At 46.8% G+C, this 22,794-nt stretch overlaps 1 protein-coding gene and 1 non-coding gene across 13 annotated transcripts; both read right to left on the reverse strand.

The window, feature by feature from the left end:
* Nucleotides 1–248: 248 nt before the first annotated feature.
* CHD4 (chromodomain helicase DNA binding protein 4) lies at nucleotides 249–21,713 on the reverse strand. Of its 12 annotated transcripts, none has more exons than XM_040648525.2 (40): nucleotides 21,666–21,713; nucleotides 20,646–20,788; nucleotides 18,567–18,694; nucleotides 18,186–18,377; nucleotides 17,675–17,793; nucleotides 16,984–17,225; nucleotides 16,773–16,900; nucleotides 16,518–16,653; nucleotides 15,920–16,101; nucleotides 15,550–15,789; nucleotides 14,497–14,700; nucleotides 14,191–14,396; nucleotides 13,775–13,906; nucleotides 13,387–13,483; nucleotides 12,826–13,017; nucleotides 12,527–12,727; nucleotides 11,549–11,686; nucleotides 8,882–9,003; nucleotides 8,595–8,768; nucleotides 8,122–8,263; nucleotides 7,556–7,687; nucleotides 7,343–7,460; nucleotides 7,009–7,133; nucleotides 6,484–6,721; nucleotides 6,142–6,314; nucleotides 5,805–5,985; nucleotides 5,619–5,705; nucleotides 5,362–5,447; nucleotides 5,150–5,283; nucleotides 4,747–4,891; nucleotides 4,394–4,559; nucleotides 3,919–4,028; nucleotides 3,609–3,738; nucleotides 3,291–3,368; nucleotides 3,031–3,168; nucleotides 2,833–2,941; nucleotides 2,381–2,513; nucleotides 1,238–1,433; nucleotides 941–1,116; nucleotides 249–840 (listed from the first exon to the last, which is right to left on the reverse strand). In XM_040648525.2, the coding sequence occupies exons 2-40, from the start codon at nucleotides 20,740–20,742 to the stop codon at nucleotides 823–825; spliced, it is 5,745 nt and encodes a 1,914-aa protein (XP_040504459.1). In that variant the 5' UTR covers nucleotides 20,743–20,788; nucleotides 21,666–21,713; the 3' UTR covers nucleotides 249–822. The 12 variants fall into 12 exon arrangements, with proteins under 12 accessions (XP_040504459.1, XP_040504470.1, XP_040504448.1 ...); XM_040648536.2 differs by having other exon boundaries at nucleotides 973–1,116; nucleotides 3,609–3,741; XM_040648514.2 differs by having other exon boundaries at nucleotides 3,609–3,741.
* LOC112531639 lies at nucleotides 4,226–4,366 on the reverse strand. The gene has a single exon (XR_003073534.1). It is a non-coding gene; the product is annotated as a small Cajal body-specific RNA 11 (non-coding RNA).
* Nucleotides 21,714–22,794: the final 1,081 nt, after the last annotated feature.

Here is a 22,794-nt window from a genome sequence, read left to right on the forward strand (position 1 = left end):
GCCGCCGCCCGGCGTGGGGCAGCGCGGAGCTCGGGGCGGCTGGGGCTGCTACGGGCCGACGGGACCTGGGAGGCATAAACGCAGCGAAAGCAGAAGGTAGGCCGCAGCGCCGGGCTAAGCCCCAGGAAGATAATTACTTCTGCCCAGCCGCAGGACCTCAGCCACGTAGCAATAAGCACCCAGAGCTCAGTAACGCGAGGGGAAAATCCAGCTCAGCACAGCAGCAAGGTTCAAGGGAAACAACGAAGTAAAATACAAGGAAACTTTATTTTTCAGTTCTACCAAGATTTTGCTCTGCTTTTGTCCTTTTGTTTTTTGTTGGTTTTTTTCTCCTTTTTTTTTTTTTTCTCCTCTCCAAGCTGCTTAATTAGCGGACAAGTCCTGTCAGTTTCTGTATTAAAAAGGATCTTGATGGAGGTAGCTTTGTCTCTGTCCTGGCTTCTGCTTGATCTCGCCTGTGCAGTCACCTCGGTAAACAAACCCAAAATAAAATTAGAAAACTGAAAATCTGGAATTCCAGGCGGAGGCAGCGAGCAACGCAGCCAGGTTCTCCATGTAACAGACATGGCACCGTGGCCTTCAGTCACTATGTACAGAGTCCATCATCCATCCGTCCCCCTCTCTCCTAAGCACACTCCTCGCTCCAACGGGCTGGCTGCAGTGGAAGGAGGTTCTCCTCCTCCCAGAGACTCGCACAGCAGCTTCCACGGAGGGAAACAGCACCCAGTCAGGAATGTCAGGCAGAGGGGCAGAGTGTGAAGGGGTGGGGTGGGGAGGGTCACTTCGGCTTGGCCAAAAGATTGACAGCACTGGGCTAGAGACTCACTGCTGCTGCGCCACCTGTAGGGCAAGAGAACAGCCGCTAGACTCCATTGTATGGGGGCTATTTCCCCACATAGCCCCGAGACAGCCCCGCCTGCAAAGCAGGGAGGGCACATACTTGTTGGGGAGGGGGCGGTGGAGGGGGCTCACTGCTGCGGTTGGCGAGCCTGCTGAGGATGTTGCGTTCTGACATCTGCAGGCGCACTGCCACCGGCGGGATACGGGCAATAGTGGCAGGCAAGCGTGTCACGTCTGCCTTCATGTCACTCAGAAGCTCCTCTAGCTGCTTCAGAACTAGAAGAGAAAGGGACACGTATTCAGGGGAGGGAAAAGAAAAAAGGGCACCACACATGGGGAAGACCAGAGGGGACAGTGATGCTCAACGCATCCACTCTTGCTTAGCTCATAGCATCACCTTTGTGCAGCACAGCATTGGCAGGCTTATTCCCGGCCATTGACTCCTTGGATAGATGCTGGTGACTCTCAGCCAGGCACTCCACCTCCGCAAAACGTGTGTTCAGAGCCATTGAGGGGTGAGTGGGGTCTTCTGACATATTCAGATAGGCAGCTCGCCGCAACTGCTCCTCAATCACCAGTGCTTGCTCCAGGAGCTGCAAGAGGGAGCAGGCATGAGAGAAGTCTTCCGACAGTTGCCTGAAAAAGCAGCCTGCTTGCACACCCCCCTCCACCTCCCACCACAGTCTTTATGATTGAGTTGCCAGCTGTCACAAGGAGAGACCCTGAAACTACTTTCTTCTGTTTAGCTTGGTCTACATATCAAGAAACAATCAAGAGCTTCATTAAGCCAGGCTCGGTATGCAAGAAAACCAACTTACGACCAGTCTAAAGTAAATGCTGTGATCAGATTCCTATTCCTCTGCCTTTTTAAAGGACTTCCTCAAGTAAATCTTTGTTGATTTGGTCTTTCTGCATGAAGCACGGGAGATGAAGCTTTTTTTTTTTTTTGAACCTGAGAAGTATCCAACATTACTTATAGGAAGAATTTAAGAGAAACTGATAAACATGCCAGAGACCTCTGAAGAAATCAATCTGAATTCTATTACAGCAAAGCTGATCAGCCAAACTACATTAATGTTTAGTTCCAAGACTCAGAACTACATGGCCTAACTTGGGTTGGTCTTAGCTTCCAGAGCTAAATCACAGTCTCTGCCAAATAGATTGAGATGGTCTAAAAGCTGTTGTTTCATCAATTCACCACTACACGTTTGAGTTCCCCCAGACACATCCAACAGCTTGCAGTACACCAAGCAGAAGCTGTAACAGGAACAGCCACTGGAATTCTCCTGCATGCCAGTTGCTGAAGAAACATTCAGAGAGAAAACAGTCAAGCACACCACCACCACTTCTAATGGAAAGGATTTCATCGTGAAACCACTGCCTTTGACAAACATTCAGTTTGTGAGGGGGAAAAAAAAGCACTGCCGAAGCCTTCACTTTCAGTGGAAAAGTGTCAAAACAGCAACCTCAGCAAGGAAACCATCTTGTTCTTAAATGTTTGTTTTACTGAAAGGCACTTGTCACACTGAAGGCACCTTACCTTGAATCTCCTTGCTAAGAATTTGTTCTTTATTTCCAGGAAGTTACCCCTGTTCATCTCCCCCTTGAAGGGTTCATTGAGGATGGCGTAACGCGGATCATTCTGAATATCTTGCCAACGGGCATAGCCATGACTGAGATGGGATGAGCTCAGGCAAACAAAGGCAGTGAGAACATGGGAATACACAGTCCACACAGACAGTTCTCAAGAGGATTCAGAAACGGGGACACAAAGAGGGGAGGAACAGGAGCCAAGAAAGAGGAATGAGAACTACTTCCTGCTAGGTCTTAACTACACCAACACTAAAACCCTCCTCCCATCATTTCTTTCACTCTACTGAATGATAAAAGCACTCTCTCACTGAATGTGTTCCGGTCAGGCCCAAAACAGTCACTTTCACAACAAGATTTAAAGCACAAGGGGAGAGAACTGGTTTCCCAGGGTAAGGATACTTGATAATTCCAGCAAGTAGCCAGTAGTCATGACGCCGATGCCAGATCTCATATGTCTTCTTCGTGACAGTTGCAGCCCGCTCTTCGTTCTGCCAGAGGGAGTGTAATTCTGGAAAGGCAAGATACACAAAAATAACTAAAAGTTACCTCATGAACGAGAATGGGGGATAACTTAAAATATAAAAAGACCCCACTTACCTGTGAAGCCACCATCAGCTATGTTGAACATGAACCGTTGCTTTACTGCCTTTTTGTGCCTTTCATCTGCTGACTCTTTCAGCATCTCTCCATTCTGCAGCATCACCACATCTCTCTTATCATCGTCCTTTTTCTCATCTGTACACACAGGAAGTCATTAGAAAGAACATGGCAGACAGCACAGCAAGTTGGACCTACAAGAAGTCCTTGCAGGAGAGGGAATCATGAAGGGAATTAGGAATGGAATTATCATGACTCACCTTTCTCATCCAAAGTGATTACAGGGGGTTCAGAGGTATTCTCAGTAGGTGCTCTGTCTTCCACTTTCTCCACATCAGCTGCAAGAGAGAAAGGGAGTATGAGATGCAGCTGTGATTCCAAGGTTTTGTTCCTCAGTAAGTGAAACCTAAGTGCTCCCTGCTCAAAGTCTTGGAACAGTCCCCACCGATTATATACATTTATGTCTGCTTCTATAGGGTGAAGAACTCAGGCAAAGAAGTTGCAGCTTTAGGAGGATACTGGCATTCGTTTTTTGTTGTTTGTGTTCAAGATATTAAACAACCTCTCTAGAGAGATACCTTTGCTTTCCACTTCCATTGGCTCATCTGTTCTTTCCTTCACCTCTGGTTCTTCTTTCTTCTCATCTGCTTCTGTGGAGTTCACTGGGGATTTGGCTTCCTGTGGTGCTGTCTCTGCAGGCTGGGCACACTGCTGAGGATAGATCAATGAGTAATGAAACAAAGCAGTGTATGCAAACAAGACAGTCAAATCAGTTTGGAAAGCAAAGATGCACGAAACTGTTACACTGATTGTGAGAACGTGAGGAGAATCATCTTTAAGTAGAGACATTTGCAACTACATGAGACAAACTAGCATCCCAATACCCACCTCCATAGGGACCTCTGTGTCATTAGCAGAGGCACTGAGTTCTTTCTCTGGTTCAGCAGATTCTCCTTGTTCCTTGTTACTGGCTCCTTCTTCTGTCTTTATTCCCTCTTCTGTGTATTTCCCAAGCCAGAGCAACACATCAGATAAAAGAAGGAAAGAAGCCATCAGTGAAGTGCTTCCCCCACTGTAACCAAGCACATATCTTATTTGCTTCTAGTGGTTATGCCCATTCAAGAGGGAACAATATCACTTAAGATGAACCCACAGATTTTCTACCAACCACAAACACAGGGTGTTTATTCTCACCGATGTCCTCTCTTGCCTTTAAGGGTTTGCAAACATCTTCAGCAACCCTCCTAACTTGAGAGGGTAAGATGATCTGTGTCCACCCCCAGACCCCACCACCACAGCTCCGGTGAGGGGAAGAGTCAGGATGAGGTCAGGACACAGGACTGTGCAAGGGGGAAGCTCTCACCAGGAGGAGGGACAGGGGCAGGTGTATTTGGCTGAGTATCCCCTGGTGTTGAAGGAGTTGGTGTTTTGGGAGAGGGTGAGCTTGGCTGAGAAAGTTTCTTGTTCTCCTCTATCTCTGCCAGTTCTGGCATACTCCAGCGGCCATTCACATGCTCAAATTCCTGCACCTGCATGAGACAGAGAGAAAGGTGTGTCAACTGCAGGAGCCATATAAACCCTCATCCTCAAACCAGAAGTTATAGATCACTCAACACACAAAGAAATACGTGAAGAGAGAACTCTCTAGTTCAGTATCTCAGTAACTAGAGAAGTTGTACGGAGAGGGAAGGTCGCATTGCTCTGCCATACACTCACCTTTTTGCGTATAAGTGACATGACCCCAATGCGAGTAAGGACATGCTGTCGAGAAAGACCTTCCCGTGGGACCCCATCTGCAAACGTCTCTGCACCATCAGCTCCAGGTTCACATAAATGGCGCATGAACAGTGAGACATAGGCCCTGGCACAGTTAAGAGACAAACAGTTAGATAAATAAAGAAAAAAAAACACTGCCCAGGAAGAAGTGGAAAGCCCTGGAGGTTTTCAAGAAAAGGACCACATGGCACTTCAGAACACAGTTAATGGGCACGGTGGTGACAGGCCAACAGTTGGACTAGATGATCTTAGTAGTCTTTTCCAACCTTAATGATTCTATAGTTTTAGGATTCCTTAAAGGTGCTATCTGTTGTCCATTTCTATCCCTATCTAACATACTTACTTGAACTCTTTCTCTGACTTGCCACGGAGGTCCCGAACAAGCCACTGAGTGGTGAATGCATCCTGAGGTGGCATTCCATAGCGCATGATAGCATTGAGAAAGGCTTTTCTCTGGCGGGCATTGAAACCCAAGACCTAGAGTAGGAGAAAGAAAGTTATGGGAAGAGCCATACGGAAGTAGCTTGAATAGAAGTCTATCCCAGTACTACTTACCTCAATGTTCCCTCCCACTCGAGCAAGTAAAGGAGGCAGGGGCTTATCCTTATCATTTCTCAGGCCTTTGCGGCTAGGCCGACGAGCTGCTGAAGAGAGAAATGCAGCTGAGGAGAACAGACAATGCACAGTATATTGTTGTATGACTATTTCCCTTACAGAAGGGCGCCACAAAGCGTACCAAGCATCCAAATCAAGTCCCAGATGTTTTCACACATAGAAAGTGAACCAGGAATTCTGGCTTCACCAGAGCTTACCTTCAGATCTCTCATCAAAGTCCTCATCTCCTTCTTCAGAAGCAACTGAATAGTCTGACTGATTATCTGACTGGTCATCTTGCCAGTCTGAAAGAAAAACAGCACGTGAGCCTGAGACACTACTCCGTTATTCTTCCAGTAACACATACTTACACCCATTTCCCCCATGTTCCCCCAGGTCTGTACCTCTATCCTCCTGTGAGCCATCATTGTAGTTAACTTGCTTGCGAATACGTTTGCCCTTGCCCAGATTCCTAGCCAGATCCTCCTGTTGCTGCTCATAATGGTGGCGGAGCAGTTTCTCCCAGTAATCGGGATCCACCGACTCTTCCTGCTTAATAATCTCTCGTTCCACTTCTTCTTCCTCCTGCCACGCAGAGGTAAAAAAAATAAAAAATTAGGAATCCTATGTTCCAAACCCCAGTGTTTGAGCAGATACATGCCTGCTCACCCTTAAAAGCAACAGCGCTTAACTGAACATCAGTCAGCAGAAGACTTTAGTTGATCTACACCTCACACTCACCCCCATCTCCTCTTCACGAACCACATACTGGGCCACTTTGAAAGAGCTGAGATACTCATTCATGCCCTGAAGTTCCGTGTCTTCTGTTTCATCCTGGTTCCGATCCAACAGACGCTCAATTGCTTTGTCATCATAGTGGATAACACTGCTATCTTCACCTTCTTTGTTATCCCCTGAGGGAGTAAGCATAGACATTTTGTCACATGGATCTTAAGCGACGAGGAAAGGATATGGCACCCAGACCTCTTCATAGAGCTATGAGCAGCACTGTAACTACAGTTTCCTGCTAAAATACAGATCCAGTCTTCCCCATCTCCTCCATTATCACTTTCAGGCACTCACCCCCCTCCGTAGCCTCATCCTTGAAGAGCTCTTCAGTACCAAATTTGAGAATGTCATCAAGTTCCTGTTTGGACATGGAGCCTGTCTTGGAGCCCAGCCCTGGTCTCACTACCAGATGAGTTAGCATCATTTTCTTCTTGGCCACCTGAGTGATGCGCTCCTCCACTGATGCTCTTGTCACAAAGCGGTATATCATTACTTTCTTGTTCTGTCCAATTCTATGTGCACGGCTGAAGGCCTAGAAAAGAGATATGCTCAGAACAGTCTGGAGCTACGTAAGCGCTAGTCTCCTACACCCTACCTACCTCCACAGAAGTTCCCCAGTTGCCTTCATATTTGCTCTTAACATTAGTTAATACGAGACTTGAAAGAACACTCTGCTTGTTTACTTCCCACCTCTACCTATCCTCACTGCTCTAATTTTGCATGTTTCTAGAAGGAAGTCACATTCCTTCACTACTCCTGACATGCTCATTTCCCTCTTCCTCACAGGGCTCCATAGCAAGTGATCTCACTCAAACTCACCTGGATATCATTGTGCGGGTTCCAGTCTGAATCATAAATAATCACAGTATCTGCTGTGGCCAAGTTAATACCAAGACCCCCAGCTCGAGTTGAAAGGAGAAAGCAGAACTGCTGAGCACCAGGAGCTTGGATAAAAGGAGATAAAGTGAATCAAGCGAGAGTACATCACTCAAGTGAGAATTTTTACTCAACCCACATAATCTCAGAGGAATCACTACTAATTTAAGATTCCAGGAAAGCAATGGAAGACAGGCTACGTTTAATCCCATATTGACCACTAAGCACATACAAGACAACCATTTTCATTTTGTGTGTGAAGGAGGAGAATCCTTACCATTAAAGCGATCAATAGCCTCTTGACGCATGTTTCCTGTGATTCCTCCATCAATCCGCTCGTATTTGTATCCTTCATGTTCCAGAAAGTCTTCCAAAAGGTCTAACATTTTAGTCATCTGTATATCAAAAATTACCACAAAAAAAAAAGTGAGCGACAAGGAGACACCAGATCAACAGGCTCCCTTCCTCATGGACAGAACTTCCCGTGTACCTGAGAGAATATGAGCACTCTGTGACCTCCTTCCTTGAGATTCTTTAACATCTTCTGGAGCAGCAGCAACTTTCCAGATGCTCGAATAAGAGCACTACCATCATACATGCCATTTGGCATTTTTGGAGCTTCCTGAAAACAAAGAGAGTGGGGACGGGAAAGAAAACTGTTAGAATATATTGTGACATTAGTTCTTTCCTGTGTTCATCAGAAGCTGACTCACTCGAGTCAAATGGACACAATGCATAGCACTGCTCATACAAAACAGCATTACCCCATGCATTTTCTCTCAGCTTGTCTCCTAGAGCTCTTCTTCCTAATTCAGTCCCTACTCTGCCTCCACCACTCTGCATGGATCATAAGATAACCCCAACTTCTCAAAAAATAAAGATACTGGAAAAGGAGAGGACTTCCAGTTCACAAGGTTAACACAAAGAAAAACAGAAAAAATAGAAGAATAACAGAAAAGAGAGTCCCTCCAAAACTTCACAAGGAGCTCAATGGCTCCCCAGTAGCAGCCAGCCGGGAATTTGTTTATGTAAGAGTAAGTCAGCAACAGGACATACCATAGCAGCCACAGGAAAGAGGTAGGGGTGGTTACAGCACTTCTTCAGATCCATAACAACATTGAGTAATGAAACTTGGTTACCACCACCACGTGCATTCAGTGCCTCAAAGTTCCTTGTCAAAATATATTTATAGTATTTCCTAAAAATAACAAAGAAAACAAAAACCACAACTCAAACACCTCTCATGAGAACGACTAACATACACTTGCTCATGTCTGAACGGATCCTGTCATTCTGAACATTACCTGTCAGCTACCTAGACTGCTCTGCCAGTGGCAGTTACTATCCCTTTCATCCCTCTACATCAGAGCACAGGATTACTTCTCCCTTCTGTGGCAACACAAAATCTTCCTCCTATCCACTGTGCAGAAAGCCCTACAGTGAGGACAAGTCTACTTCAACGTCCTCTTTGGAAATGCAGAACAAAACAGTAGTACAAGAGTTGGTGATCCCTTCATCCTCACACTCACTTCTGCATAGGACTCAACTCCACTCTGACAATAAGCTCAGTCTTAGAAGGCATGTTCTTGAAAACATCAGCTTTGAGGCGTCTCAGCATGTGCGGGCCCAGCATGTCATGTAGCTTCTTGATCTGATCTTCCTTGGCAATATCTGCAAACTCTTCTAAGAAGCCCTCCAAATTACTGTGGAGAAAGACAGTAAGCAAAAACCACTAAAGAAACCATTACCAAAAAAACAGGGGGACAGGAGTGACAAGACAGGCAAGTTTGGCCTGGATTTGCACTGCAAGACTTACTGGAATCTCTCTGGTGTCAGGAAGTTCAGTAGGTGAAACAGTTCTTCCAGGTTGTTCTGCAGAGGAGTTCCCGTAAGCAGCAGCTTATGCTGCAGGGAATAACCATTCAGCACACGAAAGAACTATAACGTAGAGAGCAGGGAAGGAATGAAAAAAAAAAAAGCGGCTTAGAAGTCACAGTCCTACTAAAAAATGCTCTTAAAAATCCAGCAAGCTGCAGTTTGATTTAGATTCCCATCAGCTTGTTTGGACAAGTGCTCCTAGTAGTTGCCATTTCAATCAGCATCACTAGACTGATCTCAGTCGGATCACTGTTCTGCATAATTGAAACATGACTGTGACAAGTCCTGTAAGTCATCAGGTACTAAAAGGTTTCCTTCACTTTTTTTTTTTTAAGTTACAGGCTTTCAAACCACCAATCATTTCCAGATTGCTATACTATGTACTGTTTCCTCCTAAATTAGCATTCTACATTTTTACTTCTCTGCCTCAAGACTTCTAGAAATAACTAAGTCACTCTTCCTATTCATATCAATCCTGGCAGCATTCCAGCGTTCTGAACAAGCAGAGGAGAAAGAGTCAAGGGTTTGCCAATACATCTTTAAAGTAATTTGTGCTAGCTTTCACAACAATGAAGTAATTCTAGACAGAGCTAGCAAGCAGAGTATACCATGTTCACTAGCACAAAGTGACAATAAAGTAATAATTTATGAACTTATTTTATACTTAACATGATACAATGTCAAACTGAACAAGAGTAGCTTGTACCTATGCTGCTCCAGAAGTAATGCCTCCTAGTTATTTCCATGGAAACTACAGTAGATACAAAGAATACAACAGTATAATTTTACAGAGCAAATTCTCAGCTACAAAATGATATATTTTTTTTCAACTTAATCACCACCATCAACTATACATTTTCAACAGTGATGAACAAAAGCCCACATTCCATGCTCATTCCACTAGCTGTACATGGCTGTTCAGAATGAGGCTTGCCTTCAACATCACTGTCACCACTGCAGAAACGTGCTACCCACTGCCTCACTGTGGTCACATCCACTGTTTGGCCTGCATAAACATTCAGCAAGCATCAATGGACGTCAATGGGTGCCATTTTGTCCATGTGGAGGAATTCAGCAACACCTTTGCTTCATATGCATTTTCATGTCAGGTGCCATTTTGTCAGACTGCTCTGCTTCCATCTGTCGCACAGCAACAAAAATCTATCAATACTGGTAGAAGATTCAACTTCTACTGTCACATCACCAAGATCCACATCTAATGCTGTGGGCCAACATAATAAAATAGGAGGCATCACTTTTGGAGCAGCTCTTGTACTAGATGACAACTATTAGAAGAAATATACCAACACTTATTTTGGTTATCATACCAGAAGGATTTCTTCCAGTGCCTTCCATTAGGATTGCTCTCTCTATATAGTTATAGCCATATTTTATTCCAAGATGAGAACTTGTTGGGAATTACTCATTGTAATAAAAAAACCCACTATTTGGCAGGTAACCAACACTGTCTGTCAAGAGCTGTCTTGCATACAGATACCTAAAGCTGTCCTTAAGGGATACAAAACTCCTCTAGAAAAAGGTACATTTAACAGTCTCGGTGGATAACCAATTGTTACTTCGTCATAGTGTGACACTGAGCCTTTATATCCTCTTTCACTTCATGAATACAAATATGAATAGTAAACGTTCAATACTGTTTCCAATAATTCCAATTCTAAGCACAGAACAGCACCTAATCTTAGTGCCTACAGTAGAAATATCTCAAAACTGGACTGCACGCACAGCTGATAGAGAGATCACAAGATACCACACAGATCTGAAGAGCTAAGGCTACGTTTCTCTTCCCTATTCCCCTCCCATCCCCTACACAGAGGCAACTCAGTCTTACAGTCTGCAAGAAACTACAAAACCAGATTTCTATTAGCAGTTGCTTTTAGTGTACTAAGCCCCAAACCTAGCTAAAGACAGACAATCAATACAGATTTAACACACAAGAGCTTAGGGAGGAGTTGGATTAAGAAAGTACAGTCAATTCCACTGAATTAAAACAAGCCTGGTCAAGGTGCAGCCTCATATGAAAGCAGCTGTATGGCTTTCAGCATTCACCCAGGCATTGTTGAACACTCCTGCCCACTTTTCCCATTTCTATAACATCTAATTAGCTCTGCTACAGAGCTAGATGAATGCAGAAGGCAAGATTCCTCTGGAAGCAGAATAACTGCAACCCATGCAGCTTTTTTATACTCAATATGATTAGCCCTTCCAGAACAGAGGTGATCCAGATGTATGTTCTACTTCCAGAGAAGCCCATTACTGAGAATGGCAGCCTCCAGGTTTTTCTGTTTTCTAGCATACATCAATTGCCTACTCACAAGAGAGGAAGTTATTTTTACTAACGAAACATACTAGTGAAGCTGTTACCAATGATAATCAATATCCAAATGAAAGGTTTTTCCTCTTCTGTTTAATAATGAGGGTTGTTCCTCTTCAAAGCCCCCTCAAAAATGCATTAAATTCGCTATTGAACATAAGACTAAGAGCTGGCAGACAAACTTACTCGTTCAGCATCAGCTATCTAATCTTCTGAACACCTTCTGCAATACACGTAATGCTTATAGACCTTATTACCTATGCTTTCCTGTACCTTAGACTGATTGTTCTTCAGTCGATGAGCTTCATCTACAATGAGACATGCCCAGTCAATAGATCCCAGTATGGCCATATCAATTGTGATCAACTCATAAGAAGTGAGAAGAACATGGAACTTCACAGCTGCCTCCTTCTGCAAAGGAAGAGGAAAACACAGTAATGACATTAGGGAATGTCACAGGACAAAGGAGATAGAGTCTCTCCACTAAGTTGTCCCAACAAGCCATAGTCAGACAGCACATCAAAATAGATTTTCATACCCACAGTTTTCTGTCACAAGATCCAAAACACTACCCAACACATTCTAGTTTTTCCAATCTCTTATTACTTGTTTTACACATGTAAGACCCCTCAACCCCCTGCTACTCCAGCATAGCTGCCACCTCTCATAACAAAATTAAGCAGCAAATAGAGGCATGTTATGGAAAGAGACCAGGAATAGAGCGTCTCATCAAAACACTAATTCTTAGAGGATAAATAGTTTATCCAAGAAGTTACTATCATCAGTAGTTCCTGCATTTAAAGTAAGGGAAAACAAGCAGTTGTATTTAACCCTACTAAGAAAGTTTTAGGTTTTTTTTTTTTTTTTAACTAGGAAGACTGAGGTTCTACTAAAAAAAAAAATACCTCCATCAGGTCTATATCAGGTCATATTTATGCAGGCTGGCAATTCTGTAGGAAGTACGATACACAACTTGACAGATTAAGCAGAAAAACAAAAGGACTTTCCTACGGTCAGTGTTGCCTTAGTTGATCCCCTTTTTCTCCAGTACTGTAACACTTCAGACTGCTAGGAATGCTTAAAAGCAGTTTACAGTAGGAGCATAACAAAATATCCACTAGTCATCAACTTGCAGTTATTTCCCCTTGGAAACAAAAATATTATCAGCTCCCACAGACTCTCAAGCACTTGAATCTCAGCCGCTGAAAGCCATTCTAGTGCATCTCCTCTTCCAGTTCAGGCTTGCATTACCTTCATTCTGGATGCTTTTTTGCCTCCACGTATGGCATTGTCCTCAAAAGTGAACTCATTCTCACGGATGATTGCTCGACTGTCTTTGTCCCCAACATAGGTCACTACATACATATCTGGCGCCCACATCTCAAATTCTCGTTCCCAGTTGATGATTGTGGAGAGGGGGGCACTCACCAAGAAGGGTCCCTTTGAGTGGCCCTATGAACAGAATCAGTAAGAGCATTAGATGCTGCCTGAGTGAGCAGATGCACTAATCTCCCTAGGTAGTGTTCTCCTAGCAACATTTTGACTCTCACCTCTTTGTATAAGGAATACAGGAACACAGCTGTCTGCACAGTCTTTCCCAGACCCATTTCATCAGCTAAGATTGTATCCGTGCCCTGGGCCCAAGAGAATCGCAGCCAGTTCAGTCCTTCCAGTTGGTAAGGATGCAAGGTTCCCCCTGTTACATCAAGGTACTCTGGCTGCCGGTCATACTTCACTGTTGGCTACATTGGAAAGAAAGAGGAGTTGAGATCATTTACTTTAGCTATGGAACTACCACAACTCCTTCCCCAGTCACTCATATTCCTTACTGTACATTGACATCCCACAGAAATCAGATCAATCCTAGTGCCAAATCCCTAACAGGCCAAAAGGTGTCCAAATCTTCCTCCAAGAGCCAGCCAGCCTCTTCCCAATTGAGAAGATGGGTCTTAATCTGAAGGTTCTATAAGCTATCCACTTTTTGGGTCAGGAAGAAATTGTAAGCCATGTGCTCCTCACCCCTGAAATTCCCTATTTATCCCACAAGTCCCAGCCCCACTCAAAGTAACCAGTAGTATCAGATTGTGCCTAAGCAGTAAACAGCAACTTACATCTACTGTTGGAGTTTCAGGGGGCCTTTCCAGTTTACGCATCTTCACTTTCTTTAGCTTCTTACCAGGCCTTCCTTCTTCACCCCTCATCAGCTCCCTATGAGGAGACAGTCCCATGAATACAGAAATGGAACAGCTTTCATAACAGGCCAAGGGAAAACTATTCCAAAGAACAGGGGGGAAACCAGGCAATTCAAATACACTCAAGAGAACAGAGCTGGAAATTTCATGAACTGGTGGAGAGGCTTAAGGCCTCTGACCAAAGGAATAAGGAGTCAACAACAAGATGCTTCCTTGCTGTCTCCTCACATCCAGTCAGTGCTAGGTACTGACACACTTAAATACTTTCCTCAAGTGAAAAAGAACATTACCTTGATATTTATCCTACCTGTGATTCCAGTAGGCTTGCTTGTAAAGGTCATAATCTTGGATATCCACATCCTCGCTTTCCCATGATGCCTGGTCATAGGGTAGGTCTCTCCATTTAATCAAATAGTGGACATTCCCCTTCTTATCCACACTGAGGGGGGAAAAAGAACACTAAGTGTTAAGCACAGTGAGAAGACAGCATTTACTCATTCCATTCAAAAGGGAAAGAATAAAAGGATCCTTTAAAGAAGCTACAGAAACAATATTTGTCATAAACAGAAGAACTCCCACTTTCTCATCTCAGTTACGATACACTTTAGTTCATCACCTCTCAGCCCTGTCTACAGCTATCGTTAAAAACTGTCCTGCTCTTCCACTGGGACAGGTATTTTGATGAGAGAAACACAACAAAACTATCTTTGCTTCTTCCCCTACCTATGATTAAGGATTCTATGGATCATCATCCACTCCGGTTTGATCCCATATCGATAGAAGCGTTCCTCCATTTCAGCATATTTGGGGTCCTTGTTTTTTCTCTTACGACTTTTCTCCTCTTCCCCTCCAAAGTCCCCTGAAGGTGGCTCATCCATATCGTTCTTGCGTTGGTAATTTCGAAACATTACCTGACAGTGCAGCTCCAGCTGGAGTTGGGACAGAAAATCAGATTGTAAGAATCTCTCCCCAGCTATCTACAGAAATACCTAACCACCCTTATGACAGGGTTAAGAGCCTTAAACTCACCTGCAACTCTGACACCCAAGAGCAGTGCCAGTAGGACATGCCCTGCCATTTGACAAAGAACTGCCTTTCAGGTCGACCCTCCAGAGGCTTAGGAGGAGGTGCATTAGGATCTGCATCAGGTGGACGTGGTGGTACAGGGCCAACTGGGGGCTGACCCCATTTCCAGATCAAGATCTTCTGAACCTTTCCTTTCAGAGCTGGACACTGAAAAGGTAGAGCACTTGTCACATCAGACTGCAAGTATTCTATAACCTCAAGCGCTGAGGAGCAGAGACTGTACAAAGAGTCACAGTTCTCTTCTTTAGTTAGCAGCTTTACTACACAGGTGAGATTTGCTCTTGGGCTTAGAAGTGTTCATTCTTTTATTTCTAGCAGTTTTTGAGCTTTTTCCAGTTTGCCTTTTTTCCAGGACTTGCAAATACCAAGCTAAATTCAGTCTCTAAATTTAGTCACCTTTCTAGGGTCCCAAAAATTCAGTCCACCCAACCAGAACTCCAATGAGAGTTCATACAGAAAATGTTTTTCTGTAAAACAATCAGCCCAGCATATGGACATGCCCTGAAGCAGACTGCATTTTGTTCATTATCTTAGAAGTCCTTATCATCTAATGAATGCATCTAACAATTTACAATACCTCATTTCAATAACATCTTGTAAGTGTGAGATTTCCCTCCACCATCAACTAAGAAAGGGCTTGGCATTAGAGTAGTATACTGTAGTACAAAAGCCATTTAGCTCATTGGTTTAGAATATTTTTTAATTGCTCAGTCTTCTTGCATTCATACTGTTGCTTCTACGTACAAATACAGTCCAAGAAATTTGAGCTTTAGCATGGGGATAAGCCCCATCCTGCCCACTCTGCAGCAAAGAGAAAAAGCAACCAAGCTGCAAGGTACAGTCCAACCACAGACAACCAGGTCTCAGTAAGCCATAACAAAAAAATACAATAGTCTTCTCTAAGGACTTAACATTTCCAGGAAAACGTGATGATTAAATAGAATTAGATCCACCCCTTCTTTTAAGAACAGAAGAATGGTAGTAGCAGAAACTCACAGTGCAGCGAGGACACAGCCACTCGCCATTGGGAATCTCTGGCAATGGGGGATTCAGACAGTGGATGTGATAGGATGAAGGACATGCATCACAGCACAGCAGCTCTCCTCCATCCTTGCAGACTCTACAGAACTCCATATGGTGGTCATCTTCCTCTTCAGCATCTCCCACAACATCTTCCAGGATCTCTTCACCTTCAGAGTTATCCTCCTTTGCTTCCCACTGAATGCCCTCTTTTTCCTACAGGAGCAAGAAATCAGAGAAGTCATACTGACACATTCATGACTTGATTTGTACAGAATAGCATTAAGTCATTTGACCTCCCCCCCTTCACAACTACTTGCACAGTTTTGGATAATCCTGTACTCACACAGTGCGGGCAGCTCCATTTGCCCTCTGGGGCTTTCTCCATGTCTGGGTCCAGGCAAACCATGTGGTAGGCACGAGGACAAGTGTCACACAGTATGATTTCTCCTCCCTGCTGGCACACCTCACAGTAGTCCTGGTGATCAGTCTCATAGCCATCCACAGCCACTGTGGAGTCCTCCTCACCTGCAGAGGGTGAAGACGAGTTAGAGCAGTGCAAGGCACAGATAAAAGCTTTCTACAGCAAGGACGGGCATTCCCTCAGCACCAACAGCCTACGTAGTTATAGAGATTCAGAGTTCAAAACTCTAAGTGCATTCATGTACTAAAAAGGGCCAGGAGGTCCCTTTGGGCCTCCTTCCGCTCATGAAATTGAAGGTGTAGCTTAGGCTAGGAAAACTCAGTACTGTATCTGTTCCTCTACCAAGACGATGAAAGATTTCCCGAGCACCTTTTCCTTATTAGAAATAGATATCGGGTTCTTTCTCCATTAGTTTTCCTCTCTCAAGTATGCTGTTAAGCATCCAAATGCTACAGACATTGCTCTCATCTCTCTACACGCTTAACTGCAATTCTGTCTCCAGCTGACAGTGGAGCAATACCTTTCTTTTTCTTTTTTCCAGCTTTGAGTTTTTTACGACTGCGGCTACTGCGACTTGTAGATCCATCTGAAACAGAGTAGCTGTTGATGCTGGCATCGTCAAAGTCTGACTCCACATCCAGGTCATCATCTTCACTCTGAGGTAGGTAAGAAGGAAGCTATGCTGTTCAGGCAGGCATGCGGTGGACAGCAGTCACGCACAGATCCCAGCATTTCTAGCATGCCATCAGAATGTCAAGGAAGGAGGGTCACTTACCGATGACCTTTTACGCTTGGAACCAAATCCTCCCAGTTTGATCTTCAAAGGTGCCACTTTCTTTGTTTTAGGTTTCTTCATATCAGGAATACGAGGACTGCCCTTTGGCTTCCTCCGGGCATTGGGTCCTGGGAACATAGAAGCGTGTGAGTCAGAAGGACTACTATCTCAACACCACTCACTAACACCCTGTCAGATTTTTTAATCTCACCTTTGCCTTCCTTTGTCTTGGCCTTCCTGAGAGGCACATCTACAGGGGGCTGCGGCAGCACAGCATCCACATTTGTCACCATACTCTCCACTACTGCAACAGCTGCAGCTGCAGCAGCAGCCACAGATGCACCTGAACTTCCCTTGAAGGGGTTATTTGTGCTAAATTCCCTCCATTTGGCTCCCAGTACCATCATCATCTTCGACACAGCTATTTTAGGGTTCTTGGCTGCGATAAGTGGTCTGTATACATTTAAAGAAAAGAAAAGTTACCAAAACAGTTTCTTGATCATTTCCCTTCCCCCCACCACGCCATCAGTCCTTCTCTCTCAAACTGTATTCCTTTCTAGTCTCCAATCTCAACAACCAATGAAGCTTTACTACCATCCTTCACACAGCATGGATGCAAATGCTCTGTGATTTTGGAAGCAAAATGAAATTAAGCATATTAGGGAAGAAAGTGGACTGAGAGCAAGGACTTGCACCATCTTGACTACTGAAAACAGGATATGTGGATCAATTATTTTAGTGTTGCTTCAGGCTTTTGTTCTTAGGTGGGGAGCTAGTGTCCCTGACCTGTCTTGAAGTTCCAAAAAAAAAAAAAAAAGAGAAACCTAGTTCTTGTCCCCCTCCTTTTTTTATTTTATTCCTTCTTCAAAAGGTCTTCCAAACGCTAAAGACTTGCAACTCACCTGACAAACTGGCTGAAAGCTTTGTAGTTGGTGAGGGTGCGGTAATCCTCCTCTGTGAAGATATGATCAATATCTTCCATGCCCCAATCCTCCAGGAGCTGAGCAGATGACTTTGGCTCCTATGCAAAGAAAATCATGGCCACTTTGAGCAAAAGCACATGTTCCAGAGGAGAGAACTTCCACACATCTATATCATACATACATCTTTCATCTACAGATGACCCACTGGGTCAAGACTGGGGGATTTCCACCAGCCGCTCTCCATTTGTCACTGCCACAGGACACAGCCTCACTAGAACATCACAGATATATATTGAATTCAAAGGATTTTCCTATGTATTTAAGGTAGGAGAGGGGAAGGCATGCAGTGAGGGAAATAGACAGGTCAGGCTGTTTAGAGGAAAAAAAAAAAGACTATACTGTTCCCCACTCCATGTACTGTCAGAGACTAATCCCCCAAATCCACATGGAACTGAGAAATAAGCAGTAAGCCAGCAGGGTAGCTTCTCACCTTGGAGTCATCATCTTCTTCCTCCTCATCTTCTTCCTCCTTGCGTTTTGCTTTGCTTTTCTTTTCCTTCTTCGGCCCTAATTTCTTCTTTTTCTTCTTCCCAGGAGTGTAGTCACTGCCCTCGCTATCAGAGCGCAGAACCTCCTCTTCCTCCTCCACAAACTCATTGCCCTCACCAGAACTGTCCCCAAGCTGGGGAAGGAGGGAGAGAGAACATCAGGCGGCTGTGAGAAAACACCCTGGATAAGCACTAAATGCCACACTTCCCATGCTCTAAAGGATTCATACAGAGGACTGCTGTCATAGGTCAACAACAAAGCAAGCCTCCCCACCCCACACAGACATATTTTAGAGCATGATATGAGGCATCCTTTCCCTCACCTCCTTCTTCTGACGCTTGCTGAGTTTGGGCACTTTGGGTTCCTTTAGCTTCTTGGGTTTCTTCTTCTTTTTGATTTTGAGCGTCTCAGCCTCTGACAGAAGCTCTTCTTCTGGCTCCTCTTCGTGCTCTGGAGGGGAAGAGGCGACATCTCACTCAAAGCCCATCTGTGCGCTACAGCCCAGCCCACTTCTCACAGACATCACTGAATCTGTCTACTTCTTGCTACATACTTACAAACACAGAAGCGATTACTTACCCTATTAGTGTTTATACCTTGCTACTGTTCGCAACACTTACTAGTTAATCATACGACAAGCTACTACCATACACCCTTTCCTCCCTCCAACAAGGCCCACTTCCACAATACTCCTCCAAACAGAGCAGCTCTTAGGGACCAGAAGTTTGCCTTAACTGAACAAGAGGAGGAAAGGGCACAGAGTAGATTACCACATCTAAAGGAATTAAAACAGTGAGTACATTTAGCAAGTATGTTTGAGAACCTGAAAATAACGTTTCAGAATAACTCCAGAATAAAAAAGTACTCAATTTCTTTTCACCAGAACAGAGCATCCTACAGCTTACATAAAATAAAATACATTCAAAACAGTCCAGCAAGCCACCACTTGTCCTCCATAGGTAAGCTGCTACTTAGCAACTCAATTCTAATCCAAACTTGACATAACCTTCCCTCCACTCATTCCCTCTTTGTCAGCAGCTAGCAACCAAGCCCCCCAGTGCAGCCAACTCCCCACCACCATCACTTCCATCTGTGCCCCTACCTCTCCCGACCCCAGGGAGAACCAGGCAACCCTTTCCTTTGTGGCAGGCTCTGAGAGCAGCCCAGCCATTCGCTCTCCCCTGCTGCCCCGCCCATCGCACACAGCCAGAGTCACTCCTTCTCCCTCCAAGGGAAAATGGCCTCCTGACCACAGGAGCTGGGCAGGATGGAGGAAGCCACAAGTCAGGGAAATGCAGCAGGCAGATGAAGCAAAAGTAGAGCTCTTGGAATTTGGGGTCTTGCAGTCCTGCCACTGTGCCAACTAATCAGCAAGTCTTCGCTCACATGGCCCTGCAACACTAGCTCATATGGAGATTCCACATCTTCTCCAGCTAGTTCTAATCCAGAGCCTAAGTATCCCACCTCTTCCAATGTTTTCCCCTAAAACTCTCAAGTCTGCAGTGATTTTAACAGTTTTTTTTTCCCCCCCCCAACAAGATTTTCCTCATAAAGCTTAATGACTGTCTCCCCTCTACCTAAGAGGTACCAAATACAGCTGGAGTCAAAACTCTAGAAGAAAGCCAAGCAAACAAAAAAGCCAAGCCTTTGACAACATTTTGCCTCTCCACTTGCAACGTTTTCTCATTTGATACTACAACAGGCATAGCTAGGTGGGAAAACTCAAACTTGTCTTACAGCCCAGCACATCAGGATACATACAATCCCATTTTGCAAGGAAGCAGAAAAGGCAGATGTTGATGGCTTGCTTAGTGCACCCATCAACACATTCAAAACAGAAGAGTACCCAGGGCTCTAACTCCAGTCTCATGTAGATGAGGATGCAAGCAAAAGGGACAAGGCAAGGTACAAAGACTACCAGAAAAGCAAAGGTGAGTAGGCAGTACAGAAAACGAGCCACCAGAAGCCTCAATAATTGGGTGTGGCGAAGAAAAAGTGGGTCATGCAAGAGCCCAGGGCAGTTTGCTCTGGACAGCAGCAAGCCTGAGATCCCAGATGAAGCAGCCAGACATCCTCCCCTTTAACATACACAGCCCCCCTTCCCATTCAGGGAATCTGAAACTCACAGATACTTTGGTCAAAATTGGACATATCCCTGACTGCTCACTCCCCCCCAAAGCACGAGCCCCTGACAACCTGTGATGTCTTGGAACAAAGTCTGCTCCCCCTGACACAAAGCCGCGAGCCTCACACTTGGAGCTAAGATTCCAATAGTAAAGATCAAAAACATAAGCCAATCCCTAGTCAAAGGGACATTCCTCCATGGAGCATTTATTTCACGCATCCAGCCCAAGGACAGCATTACCCCACCTCACAAGCGTGCCCTGCAGGCCCTCAATACCTTGATGCTGGGGGATAGCGTTGTTCAACAGAATCTCCATCTCGTCATCATCACTGCCCCCTGAGCATGGCGACGGAGATCCGATGCCCGACGCCATATCCTCTGAACCAGGGGAGGCCCGGGCTCACAGACGTGCTGCCTTCCTGCCAGGGAAGCCGGTACTTCATTGAAAAGAATCAAGAGAAAGTTATAGCAGATGCAAAGCCTGGTTTCCCAAGCGATAGTACAACCAAGAGGACGCTTGAGAAAAAGCTCAGATAGCGATTTCATTGCACTGGGAGCCAACACATAACAGGTACTCTGGCAGCAGGTATCACATCAGAGTTGTGATGAAGCAGGCTTTAAGACAGCAGACGTTAAACTGAGTCAGCAACTCATTCCTCGCAGGGAGCCAAAACAGCTGTCCTATAGGAAGATCCTCCTGCCTCCCGCAGCCGGTGTCAGACCGGAATGAGCGCCCTAGGTTATTTCTACCTTCGCCTGCGAGGAGGAGGGGAGGGGAGCCGGCCTTCCCACGGGGACCTTGAGCCGCCTGGCTCTCCGTCAGGGCGGCGTCCAGCGGTCCCGCACCGCGGCGGAGCCCTCCCGCACGAACTTGGCGGGCCGCCCGCCGCGCCGCCCCCGGGACCCGCACAAAAGGCCCCACGGCCGCTCCCCCGCCCGGAGCGGAGCGGGGCCGCGGGGCGGGGGACGACACGGCGGGGGCACGGTCGCCGCCGGGCGGGGGCGCGGGGCGGGGCCGGGAAAGTCCGGCTGGCGGGCGGCGCGGGGACCGGCTCTCCCCAGGGCCGGGCGGTAGAGCCGGGCCCGGCGGGGCGGCCGCTCGCCGGGGCCGCGCCGGGAGGCGGGGCGCGGAGCGTCCCGCGGCCGCCGAGCAGGAGACGGCGCGGTCCCGAGGCGAGCCGCGGCCGAAGAGCGGGCGAGGGAAGGGGACGCCGGCGGGAGCCCGTGGGGCGGCGGGCAGACCGCGAGAGACGGCGGTGAGGCCGCGCCCGCCCTCGTTCCCCCCCAGATCCTCACCCGGCTCCAGACGGCAGCTCCGCTCCACCGCCGCCGCTGCTGAAGGGAAAATGGCTCCGGACCCGGCACCGCCTCTTAAAGGGGAAAAAAAAAAAAAAAAAGAAAAAAAAAGAAAAAAAACCCCGTCAGGCTCCGCCCCTCTCCCGCCTCCATCCCATAATATGCCCGGCGAACCTGGCAACAGACCCCGCCCCCGTATCCCTGGCAACACCTCCCCCCCAGCCGAGACATCCCATAATACTCACTCTCCCCTCAGAACTTCCCACTCGCCGCCCGGCCCAGCATCCCATAATACTCACCCCCCCCCAACCCTCCCCCCGGTTCTCCTCTCCCCCCCATCGAGAGCATCCCATAATACTCCCCACCTCTAGCCCCTCGCTTCGGCATCCCATAATACCCGCGCCGGACCGGGCGCCCCCCGCGGCGCGGCCTTCCCCCGCACGCGCCCCTTCCCCCCCCCCCCCCCCTCCCGCCACGGGCACCTCCTGGGGGTTTAGGCCGCCGATCCCCTCAACATCCCATAATAGTCACACCCCGGGCACGCATCCCATAATAGTTATCCCCTCCCCCTGCGCGGGCAGGCATCCCATAATAGTCGCCGGGAGCCACCGGCCAGCCTGCCATCCCATAATACCCGCGGCCGCCCTCCGCGGGGCTCCGCCGCCGCCCCGCCCGCCGCGGGACGGGCCTTCGAGGCCGCGCACACAAGGACCGGCGGCGCCGCCCTGCCCTCGGCGGGCACCGCAGGACCACGGCCCACCAGGGTCCGCCCGCCCTCCCACCTCACCCAGGTGTCCGAGCCTCCACGCCTCTCTCGCACAGGGCACGGTCCCCTGGGTGAAACAGCCACCGGCTGCTGCGGTGAGCGTGTCTGGGTCTCACGGTGACCTCTGCCACTGCTTGACCGTATGTCGGGGCCACAACGCGAGGCGCCCAACACGGTAACGCTGGTGCACAGCGCTATCCTAAAGGAACGTGGGGCATCCCTGCTCTACACCCTGCTGCTGCCCTCCACCTGGCACCATCACTTCACGTGGACACCGGCAGCCCGTATGCACAAGCGCGCCCTAATTGCATACACATCGCTGTGCCGTTAATGGTCACCCTGTGGCTCTGCTTGCCCCCTGGC

Source organism: Gallus gallus, chromosome 1, assembly GCF_016699485.2.
Source record: "Gallus gallus isolate bGalGal1 chromosome 1, bGalGal1.mat.broiler.GRCg7b, whole genome shotgun sequence".
NCBI classification, from domain to species: Eukaryota; Metazoa; Chordata; class Aves; order Galliformes; family Phasianidae; genus Gallus; species Gallus gallus.

What these genes read in the sequence shown, in the direction of transcription:
- CHD4 (XM_040648475.2), bottom strand. Translation starts at nt 20,742, where the DNA reads ATGGCGTCGGGCATCGGATCTCCGTCGCCATGCTCAGGGGGCAGTGAT. An exon ending in CGCTATCCCCCAGCATCAAG is followed by an intron (nt 18,695 to 20,645) that starts GTATTGAGGGCC and finishes CTTCCCCTCCAG; the next exon opens with AGCACGAAGAGGAGCCAGAA. An exon ending in CTGAAACTCCAACAGTAGAT is followed by an intron (nt 13,018 to 13,386) that starts GTAAGTTGCTGT and finishes TTTCCAATGTAG; the next exon opens with CCAACAGTGAAGTATGACCG.